The 14,380-nt window shown below is 42.3% G+C and overlaps 1 protein-coding gene across 7 annotated transcripts in view; it reads right to left on the bottom strand.

Moving 5' to 3' along the window:
- SHF (Src homology 2 domain containing F) overlaps nt 1-14,380 on the bottom strand; it is a 294,338-nt gene that overhangs the window by 49,081 nt on the left and 230,877 nt on the right. For 5 of the 7 annotated variants that reach the window (XR_014473486.1, XM_083183745.1, XM_083183748.1 and 2 more), the window contains one exon: nt 13,977-14,096. The exons of the other annotated variants lie outside the window; for them this stretch is intronic. Coding sequence is in view for 4 of the 5 variants with exons in the window: in XM_083183745.1 (XP_083039871.1) it covers nt 13,977-14,096 (120 nt within the window). In the remaining variant the exon portion in view is untranslated. The remainder of the gene's footprint in view (nt 1-13,976; nt 14,097-14,380) is intronic. 7 annotated transcript variants of the gene reach the window in all.

Raw genomic sequence — 14,380 nt, 5'->3', positions numbered from 1 at the left:
TTTTGCAAACTACACCCCTCAGGGAATTCAGCTAGGGGTATAGTGTACATTTCAAACCCGCAGGGGTTTCACCAATTGTGGTACAACTGGGCAGTGAAAATGAAAAATTATTTTTTTTACACAAAAATGCAGTTCTGGCTCCAAATTTGTCATTTTCAGAAGGTATGAAGGAGAAAAAGCACCCCAAAATATGTGCCCCAATTTCTTCCGAGTACGGCAATGCCTCACATGTGACCAAAAAATACCAGTTGGGTGCATGGCAGGACTCAGAACGGAAGGAGTGATTTTTGGATTTTGCGGCTCAGATTCTGGTGGAATTTTGGTGGGTGCTATGTCGCATTAGCAAGACCCCCCAAGCACCAATACAGTGGAACCCCCCCACAAGTCACCCCATTTTGAAAACTACACCCCTCAGGGAATTCATCTAGGGGTATAGTGTACATTTCAAACCCCCAGGGGTTTCACCAATTTTGATACAAGTGGGCAGTGAAAATGAAAAATTACATTTTTTTACACAAAAATGCAGTTCTGGCTCAAAATTTTTCATTTTCAGAAGGTATGAAGGAGAAAAAGCACCCCAAAATCTGTGCCCCAATATCTCCCGAGTACGGCAATGCCTCACATGTGACCAAAAAATACCAGTTGGGTGCATGGCAGGACTCAGAACGGAAGGAGTGATTTTTGGATTTTGCAGCACACATTCTGGTGGAATGAATGGTGGGTGCTATGTTGCACCAATACAGTGGAACCCCCCCACAAGTCACCCCATTTTGCAAAGTACACCCCTCAGGGAATTCATCTAGGGGTATAGTGTACATTTCAAACCCCCAGGGGTTTCACCAATTTTGATACAAGTGGGCAGTGAAAATGAAAAATTACATTTTTTTACACAAAAATGCAGTTCTGGCTCACAATTTTTCATTTTCAGAAGGTATGAAGGAGAAAAAGCACCCCAAAATATGTGCCCCAATTTCTTCCGAGTACGGCAATGCCTCACATGTGACCAAAAAATACCAGTTGGGTGCATGGCAGGACTCAGAACGGAAGGAGTGATTTTTGGATTTTGCGGCTCAGATTCTGGTGGAATTTTGGTGGGTGCTATGTCGCATTAGCAAGACCCCCCAAGCACCAATACAGTGGAACCCCCCCACAAGTCACCCCATTTTGAAAACTACACCCCTCAGGGAATTCATCTAGGGGTATAGTGTACATTTCAAACCCCCAGGGGTTTCACCAATTTTGATACAAGTGGGCAGTGAAAATGAAAAATTACATTTTTTTACACAAAAATGCAGTTCTGGCTCAAAATTTTTCATTTTCAGAAGGTATGAAGGAGAAAAAGCACCCCAAAATCTGTGCCCCAATATCTCCCGAGTACGGCAATGCCTCACATGTGACCAAAAAATACCAGTTGGGTGCATGGCAGGACTCAGAACGGAAGGAGTGATTTTTGGATTTTGCAGCACACATTCTGGTGGAATGAATGGTGGGTGCTATGTTGCACCAATACAGTGGAACCCCCCCACAAGTCACCCCATTTTGCAAAGTACACCCCTCAGGGAATTCATCTAGGGGTATAGTGTACATTTCAAACCCCCAGGGGTTTCACCAATTTTGATACAAGTGGGCAGTGAAAATGAAAAATTACATTTTTTTACACAAAAATGCAGTTCTGGCTCACAATTTTTCATTTTCAGAAGGTATGAAGGAGAAAAAGCACCCCAAAATATGTGCCCCAATTTCTTCCGAGTACGGCAATGCCTCACATGTGACCAAAAAATACCAGTTGGGTGCATGGCAGGACTCAGAACGGAAGGAGTGATTTTTGGATTTTGTGGCTCAGATTCTGGTGGAATTTTGGTGGGTGCTATGTCGCATTAGCAAGACCCCCCAAGCACCAATACAGTGGAACCCCCCCACAAGTCACCCCATTTTGCAAACTACACCCCTCAGGGAATTCATCTAGGGGTATAGTGTACATTTCAAACCCCCAGGGGTTTCACCAATTTTGATACAAGTGGGCAGTGAACATGAAAAATTACATTTTTTACACAAAAATGCAGTTCTGGCTCAAAATTTTTCATTTTCAGAAGATATGAAGGAGAAAAAGCACCCCAAAATCTGTGCCCCAATTTCTCCCGAGTACGGCAATGCCTCACATGTGACCAAAAAATACCAGTTGGGTGCATGGCAGGACTCAAAAGGGAAGGAGTGATTTTTGGATTTTGCAGCTCAGATTCTGGTGGAATTTTGGTGGGTGCTATGTCGCATTAGCAAGACCCCCCAAGCACCAATACAGTAGAACCCCCCCACAAGTGACCCCATTTTGCAAACTACACCCCTCAGGGAATTCATCTAGGGGTATAGTGTACATTTAAAACCCCCAGGGGTTTCACCAATTTTGATACAAGTGGGCAGTGAAAAAGAAAAATTACATTTTTTACACAAAAATGCAGTTCTGGCTCAAAATTTTTCATTTTCAGAAGGTATGAAGGAGAAAAAGCACCCCAAAATCTGTGCCCCAATTTCTCCCGAGTACGGCAATGCCTCACATGTGACCAAAAAATACCAGTTGGGTGCATGGCAGGACTCAAAAGGGAAGGAGTGATTTTTGGATTTTGCAGCTCAGATTCTGGTGGAATTTTGGTGGGTGCTATGTCGCATTAGCAAGACCCCCCAAGCACCAATACAGTAGAACCCCCCCACAAGTGACCCCATTTTGCAAACTACACCCCTCAGGGAATTCATCTAGGGGTATAGTGTACATTTAAAACCCCCAGGGGTTTCACCAATTTTGATACAAGTGGGCAGTGAAAAAGAAAAATTACATTTTTTACACAAAAATGCAGTTCTGGCTCAATATTTTTCATTTTCAGAAGGTATGAAGGAGAAAAAGCACCCCAAAATCTGTGCCCCAATTTCTCCCGAGTACGGCAATGCCTCACATGTGACCAAAAAATACCAGTTGGGTGCATGGCAGGACTCAGAAGGGAAGGAGTGATTTTTGGATTTTGCAGCACAGATTCTGGTGGAATGAATGGTGGGTGCTATGTTGCACCAATACAGTGGAACCCCCCCACAAGTCACCCCATTTTGCAAACTACACCCCTCAGGGAATTCATCTAGGGGTATAGTGTACATTTCAAACCCCCAGGGGTTTCACCAATTTTGATACAAGTGGGCAGTGAAAATGAAAAATTACATTTTTTTACACAAAAATGCAGTTCTGGCTCAAAATATTTCATTTTCACAAGGAATGAAGGAGACAAAGCACCCCAAAATCTGTGCCCCAATTTCTCCCGAGTACGGCAATGCCTCATGTGTGACCAAAAAGTGGCAGGACTCAGAAGGGAAGGAGTGATATTTGGAGTTTGCAGCACAAATTCTGGTGGAATTTTGGTGGGTGCTATGTCGCATTAGCAAGACCCCCCAAGCACCAATACAGTGGAACCCCCCCACAAGTCACCCCATTTTGAAAACTACACCCCTCAGGGAATTCATCTAGGGGTATAGTGTACATTTAAAACCCCCAGGGGTTTCACCAATTTTGATACAAGTGGGCAGTGAAAAAGAAAAATTACATTTTTTACACAAAAATGCAGTTCTGGCTCAAAATTTTTCATTTTCAGAAGGTATGAAGGAGAAAAAGCACCCCAAAATCTGTGCCCCAATATCTCCCGAGTACGGCAATGCCTCACATGTGACCAAAAAATACCAGTTGGGTGCATGGCAGGACTCAGAAGGGAAGGAGTGATTTTTGGATTTTGCGGCTCAGATTCTGGTGGAATGAATGGTGGGTGCTATGTGGCATTAGCAAGACCCCCGAAGCACGGTGAAATTATGAACCTAATATTCCATAGATGTGTGGTATAATTTAAAACACTCCTTTATACATAGGCCGGGTTTGTCGGGGCAAGTGTCACACTGGAAAATAGTTTGCTTTCTTATTCCCTTTTTATAGCAAACTTTGCACCTTTTTTGTGTCCTGCCCTTTTTTCCAGTGGAGGGGATTTCATCAGGAAAATGCTGCCCTGGTACAATACGGGGGCCAGTACTAGAAGTACTGGGGCCCTCTGCCTGCTGGTTCCCAAATATTAGGCCCTTTATGACTTCCTCTTGAAAGTGCATAAATGTCCCCCTCTGGCCGGTAGAACGGAATAGCACGTAAGCGTTATACAGTGCCATCTGGATGATATACACGGCCACCTTCTTGTACCAGATTTTTGTTTTCCGCAGGGCACTGTACGGCTTCAGTACCTGATCTGAAAGATCCACTCCGCCCATGTACCTATTGTAATCCAGGATACAATTAGGTTTTGAGGTGTGGGTACTGGTACCTCGTACAGGGACGGAGGTGGTACTGTCTCCGTGAATTGTTGTCAGTATAAGGACATCCCTCTTGTCCTTATATTTGACCAACAACATATTTTCGGTGCATATTCCCCTGCTTTCACCCCTTCTCATTACTTGGGCAATGTGCGTTTTTGGGAGGCCTCTTTGGTTCTTGCGCACAGTACCGCAAGCTGCTGTACCTCTTGAACCAAGGGCCTTAAACAGGGGGATGCTAGTGTAAAAGTTATCCACATAGAGGTGATAACCTTTATCCAGGAAGGGGTGCACTAAATCCCAGACAATTTTCCCACTAACACCTACGAGGGAGGGGGGGCATTCTGGCGGTTGAATTCTTGAATCCTTCCCTTCATAAACCCTAAACCTGTGGGTGTACCCTGAGGTGCTTTCACACAGTTTATACATTTTTATGCCATACCTTGCCCTCTTACTGGGAAGGTACTGGCGGAATTTAACCCTTCCTTTAAAATGTATAAGGGACTCGTCGATACAAATAAATTTTTCAGGGATGTACACCTCTTCAAATTTGGCACTGAAATGATCAATGACCGGCCTGACTTTGAATAGCCGGTCAAAGGTGGGATCATCTCTGGGTGGGCACTGTGCATTATCGGTGTAATGTATGAATTTAAGAATTGTCTCAAATCGAGTCCGGGGCATGGCCATACGGTAAAATGGAGTACTGTACAGAACATCTGTACTCCAATATTGCCTAATTTCTGGCTTTTTTACTATGCCCATATGAAACACCAGACCCCAAAACGTCATCATCTCTACTGCATCTACAGGGGTCCACCTAGCAAATGATGACGTGGGGTTTTGAGCAATAAACTGCTGGGCATATAAATTAGTTTGGTCCACCATTAAATTTATAAAATCATCAGAGAAAAATAATTTGAAAAAGTCAATTTCTCTGAGACCTGTGGAATCAAATTGGATTCCTGGCATGGCCAAAAACTCAGGAACCTGGGGCTCAAAATTGTCTGGTGGTGGGGTCCATACTAGATCAATTATTGGGGGGGGAATCTCAGCTGATCTACGGGGGCGTCTTTGAGGGGGTCCCTCATCAGCAGAGGAGGAAGAGGAGCTTAAGGCAAATCCTTCAAATTCCCCGCTTGCATCACTGGCTGTGTCAGAGTCAGAAGCAAGCATGGCATATGCCTCCTCCACTGAATACATTCTCCTGGATGATTGGGAGGACATTTGGGAGGACATTTGGGAGGACATTTGGGATGCCATTTTTATTTTTGTGTTACCGGTAGTGAAATGTTTCAACACGTGTATAGTGTAGGGGGGGGCACAAACTTTATTTCAATCCGGGGGGTATGTAGTGTGTAGTGTGTATGTAGTGCAGAAAAAAAAAAATACTTTATACCAATAAAAAAAAAAAAAAATGAAGGTGTTAAAAAAAAAAAAAATGAAGGGGTTAAAAAAAAAAAAAAGGAAGGGGTTAAAAAAAAAAAGGTCCTGCGCCAAAAATTGAGCACAGATGTTGGTCAGTAACGTCTGTCACTGAACAGCGCTCAAAGGCAACAGGAATTTGATCAAAAAAAAAAAAAAAAATAGATCAACCCTGTGCCGAAAGAGATGATCAGTGATGTACGTCACTGATCAGCGCACAGCGGCCACAGGACACCCACAAAATCACAGTGTGTGTAAAAAAAAAAATTAAAAAAATACCCCACAGCACACACACAAAAAAAAAAGGTGATCAGTGATGCGACACTGATTACCAGTGAGGTGCAGCAGGTGCACAACCTTTGGTGCAACTGACAGGTATATATAAAAAAAAAAAAACCTCTGTACCCCCAAAAAAGTTGCTGATCACCTCAGATATAGTGATCAGCACAAAAGGCGGGGACAGCAGACACAAAATTTAGCACTCTCTATCACTATCTCTCTCTATCTCTCTATCTCTCACTATCTATCACTATCTATCACTCTATGACACTGCAGCAGCAGCACTGACAGGTATATCTATATATTAAAAAAAACCTGCGCCCCCAAAAAGTTGCTGATCAGTTAATTTATACTGATCAGCACAAAAGGAGGGGGCAGCAGTCAGTTATATAAAAAATATATAGCACAATCTGTCACTATCTCTCTCTATCTCTCTCTATCTCTCTCTCTCTATCTCTCTATAACTATCACACTGCAGCAGCACAAAATATAGCACTCTGTCAGTAGGCCTCTCTCTCTATCTCTCTCTCTCTATCTATAACTATATCACACTGCAGCAGCACAAAATATAGCACTCTCTGACACTATCTCTCTCTCTATCTCTCTCTATCTCTCTCTATCTCTCTCTCTCTATCTCTCTATAACTATCACACTGCAGCAGCACAAAATATAGCACTCTGTCAGTAGGCCTCTCTCTCTATCTCTCTCTCTCTCTCTCTATCTATAACTATATCACACTGCAGCAGCACAAAATATAGCACTCTCTGACACTATCTCTCTATCTCTCTCTATCTCTCTCTATCTCTCTCTCTCTATCTCTCTCTATCTCTCTCTATCTATCTCTCTATCTCTCTATCTCTCTATCTATCTATCTAGCTAGTACACTGCAGCAGCACAATTTCACAGGAAGGCACAATTATTGAACAGGATCCAGGAAGCAATCAGCAGCGATCAGGTAAGTATTGCAGCAAGTATTCTGGTCAGTATGGCGGCAGGGGGGTACGGTGACCGCACTGCACGCTTTCCAGACCGGAATGGCGTCTGCAGTGCAGTCACCGTTAGTTTAAATCCCCCTCCTTGGCTGTGATTGGTCCGTCGGACCGACGGACCAATCACGGCCTTTGGGGGCGGGCGGGGTGAGGTGGGGTGACACCAGTGTCACCCTTACACCCCGCGGTGATTGGTGCTGTACTTTACAGCACCAATCACCTCTGATCCCGTGTCACCGGCGAACGTTATTCGCCGGTGACACAGGAAAACGCTGTGAATGGCTGTTCACACTGAACAGCCAATCACAGCGATCGCCGACGGGGGGGCGGCATCGCAGCCCCCCCGGGGCATGCACGGACATGTCTGCTGTCAGGGACAGCAGACATGTTGAAACTGTCACCGCGTCTATAGACGCGGTGACAGTTTAAATCCATGACGTACATTTACGCCATGTGTCGGGAAGTGCTTCCCGACCATGACGTAAATGTACGTCAAATGTCGGGAAGGGGTTAAATTATCCATAAGAATATTTTTCTGACTAGGGGTGCCTTGAACAAATGCTGATAATCTAGGAAGCCCTGGTAAAGAAAGTTTGGGAACCACCGATATATACTAACTTGTCCGCAAACAGCCATATCACGATTGTGACTAACCAGAGCAAATTGCAGCCTATTTTACCTTTATGACCAGTGTCTCACATAATTGGAAATATTGTGTAAATGCATGATTGAGTTTCCATTATTAGACAAGAGTACTGATATTATTTTTATAGTGCTTTTGTCTATTTACTGCACGTACAATGTTACAGTTTCTTAATGGATGTCAGTAATTTAAACTAGACCAAATGGCGTCATGCAGCTACAAAGCTATTTGAAGCAGAGAAATGAGCAAATGAAATCTTTACCTAAGCAGCATGATGAGACATCCTTTTAATTTTAATGCTTAGTGAAATAACTAATTAACCAGGACAAAGAAATTTGGAAAGAAAGTAGATGTGCTGATAGCTTAGAATAACCCTTTATCTCTGGAGAAGATAAAAATATACATACTTTTTACTGAGGTTCAGTTTAGATCCATGGCAGCAACATTGTTATTCCATACAATGTAAAATAATTCTATGTGGAAAATAATAGATTGCTTAAAGAAATAATAGTTTATATTTAACTTGTTATTATGCAAAGAAAGAGAGAAACAAAAAGGACAATTTATGTCAATGATCTCCATAGTAACTGCAACCATCACTGTATATGTGCTAGAGGTGAAACCACCATTGGTGCAGCAGGTCAATGCACTGGGGCTCTTGAGTACTATGGGACCCACTGCTTCCAAAATCAGCCATAAGTTATCCCTGGCCCTCCAAAATAACATTTTGAGAAATGTTTAAGAATGGACCGGTGCAGAGAGCAGTGTGGTCCCCACTTCCTGATGGACTTGGCCCTTACCTTAGAGAGGCAGGGATGACCTTGTGTTTCAGAGTGAAACCAGAGTCCTGCCACCTATGATTACTGATGATCAGTCACAAGATGCCTCTTAATTTTTTTCTGATTCACTTCTGTCTGTGAATTAAAGGCAGCTCACAATCAGTGTAACTGACTGTCGGAGTATGTCTGACCGAGGTGTCCAACTGAGCCAATGGATGGTGGGCCTGTCACAGACAGAGCAGAAGCCACTGTGTTCCTGCCTCCATCAAAGTATATGCCCCCTGTTATCTGCACCATGTAAGACATTGTGTTTGTACCAGTGTGACACAAGCAAAAAATCCACACGGAAAAGTTGACAAGATTTTTTCAAATTCTTTGGGTGATAATGTTTACCTGAGCCCATGTTCCCAATGAGTGCAGCACGTATCCTCATATGACTTTTATCGGTTGCCATGCTAATGTTCCCAATCATAGTCCACGTTGATGGTAGTAAAAATGGAAACATAAATCGTGGAAAAATGATGTTGACCTTTTCATGAGTAAATCATAGCCGTGCTGACATTTTGTGTCAACCTTTTGTCTATGCTGAACTATTGACTGTCGATTTATAATCGGGGTCCCTGCCTCACCTGTGGAATGTCCAATCACTCTACTACAGGGCCTGTAGATCTCTGTGTCATTGGTTGAAGACAGAGGCGTAACTCATAGAGGCATTTGAGACAACAGCACCAGTGCTCCAAGCTCAAGCCCAAAATGGTGTAGTACTGATTAAACTGTGATTTATTTCTCAACAACCACACACCTCATGGCTGATAAAGTACAAAATATAATTGGAAGTTAATCACAAAGCCACAGAAACACTGCTCACAGAGAGACACTGCAGCATCATGGGCAAGATGCAGTAAAGTAAAATATGTGGACAAACCTCTGAAAATGCTGTTTTCGGAAGTTTGGCCACTGCCCCGGGGCTTAGATGCAGTGGATAACGCAATTTTATAATCAGGGTTGTGCATAAAAGCCCATGGGCTTCTATCTCACTTCCCCTGCTATGAGGGAACCAACCAGAACCCTCCCAGCATCCCTGGCGGCCGATAGGACTCAGAGTGCAAAACCCAGAAATCCTATCATCGCAAAGGATGGCTCTTACCGCAAGAGCCATCCTTTGCAGAGAGCGAGTACTAATTACCCGGGCCCAGGCTTGCTGGAGGGGCCCCGCAGGGTCTGACCCCTAACTCCCCCCTCCGTCCCTCCAGGGTAGCAACAGTGGCACACACTACTACAGCATGTACTGTACTAACAGCAGGCTCAGCATGAGTGTCTCACTCACAGCGTGAGAGGTCATGCTGAGCCTGCTGTCAGCACAGCACATGCTATAGGTGTGTGCTGCTGCCGAGATGACAGTTTGTAGAGGTTTTTTCACCCGCCTCTAAAATTTTGGGGGCATGGCCTAAGTGGGGGAGGTGTCCACACCCCACACTTAGGCCACGCCCTCAAAATATTACCAGGGCCCAGCATTCCTAACGTAGAGCCCAGCCTACAAGTAGATGCTGATGGTGGTCCCTAAGTTACTAATTCAAATATAATGCAAACATATACTCTAAGTATGTGTCAGGCCCTTGTGAAATGGTACTCTGATTAAATAATATCTCATAACCGTTGTTTTAAGCATTTGAGATACCAGCAAATAAAAAGCATGTTAAAAATTTGACATCACCTATTTATTTTTATGGAATGCTATTTCATAGTTGATGAAAAATAATCTACTAGCAACTTGTAGCTCATTAATATCCAAAAAAAATGTTTGTTAATGCACACACTGATAAAAAGCTGAATGCGTTTTACTTTCTAGCAATGGTTATTTTGAAACAGTGCACAGAACACAGTATTACATTATATTTTAGGTAGTCATACTTGCAAGTGCTGGATTAAAAGGCAAGAAAACAAAATCAATTTACACTAGCAGCTGACAGATTCTGTTTTAATATATAACAATAAAAGCATTACCATAACACACACAATAGATAAATACACACACACACAAAAACGCGTAGGGGCGTGGCCTAACTGACGAGATTGGGAGCAGGAGCTACAGGCACTCTGGGGTTTTCTTAGCAAAGACAAGTTTATTTCAAAACAAAAAGGCGATGTCACCGGATGTTATACGATTTAAAATCGTATACCATCGCATTGTATGCCATATACAATGGTATACGATTTAAAATTGTATAAGCACCCTAATGGGTGTTTTCAATGTTAAATGGCCCCCTTATAAGATTATAGGTCTCAAGGGGTCCAGATCAATACACCTACCTACCTTTCACGCTGGTGTATAGATGTGTTAATTTCTGTCTTGACAAAGAACCTGTTGGTTCGAAATGTCGACATTTGAATATGATGGTGATGTATTAAAAACCTCTTTGAAACTGGATTGGTGAGTGCCCTCAATTTGGACTATGTATTGATCTGGACCCCTGGAATATATGTGGCACACAGTCTTGTGTGACCTTAGGGGACTACACATGGAATATATATTCACACAGGTTAAGTATCCATTATCCAAATGCCCATTAACCACATTATTCTGAAAACCATAGTATCCAAAATGTACTTTTTTTTTGGCTAAAAACCTACTATGTACATCTGTAACTGGCATACTAGATAAACTAACTGACAAATAGTACACAGATGGTGCCAAAACGTACTTCTCGTGGTTTTCTTATGTCAGCATTTAAACTTACATATAAAATTGGGCTTGTTCCAGACCTTTAAGGCTGGTGATTATCCTGCTATGTCCTGGACCTCAATTTGAATCTTAAATCTAAAGCAAACTGATCACCTTATTGTCAGCATCAGCTTGGCTGGGCCTGTAGTTGTCTCCGTCTACCAAATGTAGCATTTATGTAAAACTCTTACCCTCCTTAATTTCAGGTTACAGTAAAGTGGAAATTATTGTGCTCTTTTTATAGCTGAAAAGGGCAAAAAGAGTATAGTCTGACATTATTATTATTATTATTCTATTCATTTATATGGAGCCAATGTATTCTTAAGTAGTTCAAAACCATAAACCACTTTTTCTTTTTACTGTCTACACTGCAGACTTTGTATACAACACACCACCTGCAGAAGTTTTCTGATGACTCTGCCATAGTAGGCTTCATCTTAGATGGGGACGATAACGAGTACAGAGAACTTACGCAGGATTTTGCCCTCTGTGTCAGAAGAATCATCTTCAGCTTAATACAGGAGAGACTAGAGAGCTGGTGGTTGATTTAAGTAACTGGCACTAAATATGTGCAAGAAAATTGATTGCTTGGCATTCACATTCAGCGCCTGAGATAGTACACACTTTGTTTCTAGTTTTAAAACTTTGTTTCATTCACAGATAAAATCTATCTGTGTGTGTTTGATAGGTTTATACAACATACATGTAAGATACCTCAATTACAAAAATAATCCAAAATACGGAATAATCATTTATCCATAATGCTTCTGGTCCCAAGCATTTTAGAGAAGAGATACTCAACCTGTATATATAATTATATATGTAGCATGATGGCATCACTCGAGTTTATATATTTTATTTATTTTCAACGTTATGGAATTTTACCTGGTAACATAACATGTAACATAGTAATTAAGGCTGAAAAAAAGACGTTTGTTCATCGAGTTCAACCTATCTAATGTTAGGACTCTGAGGGGATTCCAGACAAGAGGTTACTGGGAAGAACAGGCCACAATCCAACCCTAACACTGTTGTCTCTCCCAGTGGTCAATTGACGCATGCAGTGCTAGAATGTACCTATAGCAGCCGCGTCTGAAGGAGCAAGTTAGGCCTGCTCCAACCCCGATGCCCCTAGGTCTTATGTAGGACAACGCATCAACCAAAACTGAGAGATGGACAAAATGAAAACTGACTGAAACCCGTAAAATAGAGAACAAAACAATGTGGCACAACTGTCCTCCACGAAGAGAGTCTTCCAGCAGTCCAATGTACACTAATTCACACAAATGATCCCTAGCTGGATCAATTAGGAAGATAGTGAAGTGCAGAGCAACGATACAGCTTTCCACCACACTGCCCTGAATGCAACAATGCACGAAGGGGTTAATAATTACACAGTACTTCCAACAGCTAGACCTATAAATGCAGTTCTGCAGAAAGATCCTATAACACGGAGCTGGCTCCCACCATAACACAGATAGCTTTTGGGAATACCAGAGACACACCATATAACTTTACACCACACGTCTTCAATCTGTGGCCCTCCAGATGTTGTAGAACTACATGTCCCAGCATGTCCTGACAGTTTTGGCATGCTCTCATAGGAAAAAGTGTGGCAATGCATGCTGGAACATGTAGTTTCAAAACATCTGGAGGGTCACAGGTTTAAGATCCATGCTTTACACATTGATTATACTGCACTGCAATTAGTAGAGAATACAAATGCCTAGATTATACAAGGACACTTATCTCTGTACAGGTCTGGGTCAGGGCATCAGGAGCTGGTACCAGGGAACAGGAAGAAACCTGGACTCATCTGTGACACAATACCAGATGCACAGCAAGGACACAGACTTCAGGCTTGCACAAGAAGCTGACAGGCAAAACAGACTGGCTGCACAAGGAAAATCACCGGCAGGGTCTGCATGCTGAAAGCCTAACTAAATAACCTAGCATGCAGCAACACCCAAGAAACAGGGTATGCATGAAACTAAGGAAAGATGGTTGAGCAAAACCCAGAGTACTGATCCGGGGGGGGGGGGGGGGGGGGGAATACAAACTAAAAACAGAATATATTAATTGCAGATTTACACCAACCCGCTGGAGGCGGATCATAAAATCTAACTTTTAACTACTGACTTGAGTGAGTCATATCTATATTAGGATAAGGATTCTCTTAGTGGCCAAAAATTGATCCAGTTTTGAATTAAATTAATTAACAGTAGTTGCTGTAATCACCTCCACCGGCAATGAGTTCACGAATGTTACGGCTCTACTGGTGAAGAATCCTCTTCTTAATTCAGTACGGAATCTCTTTTCCTCGAGCCTCAGTATATCACCTGGACATTTCTTGATGAAGAATACAATCCCAAAACATTGAAAATAAAGCATTTTCATAATTACTCAGGGTTCCGCCATCACACAACATACAGTATATCGGAAGCTTGCAACTTATGGAAAGGCAAGCTAGCATTGCCTGACTCACACTTACTAATGTGTGGGAGAGTGGGTCCCGTGAAATTTGTTCAGATCTAGCTACAAGCCCTGCCTGTTGGGGATGGACACCTACAAAACTACTGTATAGTCACAAAGGCACAAAGCTTTACAAGCAAGAAAAACATGGCAAAGGTACCACAAAATATACAAAGCAAATTAATGTAATGAGAGTAAATGTAGAAATATACACTAATTTATTTACAATTGTAAATAATGAGACAAATAACAAAACAAAGATGGTCTCTCATAAACTGTGCCCTAGTGAGCTCGCTTTAAAACTTTGCTGCAGTATAGAATACAATACCTACAATACCTACTTTAATGATAAGGAAAAGTCAATCTTGCTGGTCTCGCTGTTTCGCACCAGATAACTTGCTTCTTTACACAGCCTCAGGAGACTCTCGGCGTCTGTGCGACTGATTGCACCATGGTACCAGCTGTGAGGGAATCCAATTATTAAACAACAGAAAGCAAAAAACATTGTTTTTCTCATTCAGTGAGGAATCAGAGTCTCCCGAAATCTCTCCTAATCTCACCCGTTCATCCATTTACCCAAAACTTGCCAACTATCTGGTACTTTACGGTCAATAACAATTTACATTCTAGAAGAAATAAATATGCTTTAAAATCCATGAACATATTATTTAGTCAATGTAATTCATCATCAAATTTAAATTCAGACTGGATTAAGTTCAGAGGGGAGGAGCCAGTACACCCAGCT

This window comes from Crinia signifera, chromosome 4 (genome assembly GCF_055691185.1).
Source record: "Crinia signifera chromosome 4, ASM5569118v1, whole genome shotgun sequence".
NCBI lineage: Eukaryota > Metazoa > Chordata > Amphibia > Anura > Myobatrachidae > Crinia > Crinia signifera.
Note: the sequence above shows the minus strand (reverse complement) of the source record. Positions and strands in the feature narration are given on the sequence as shown.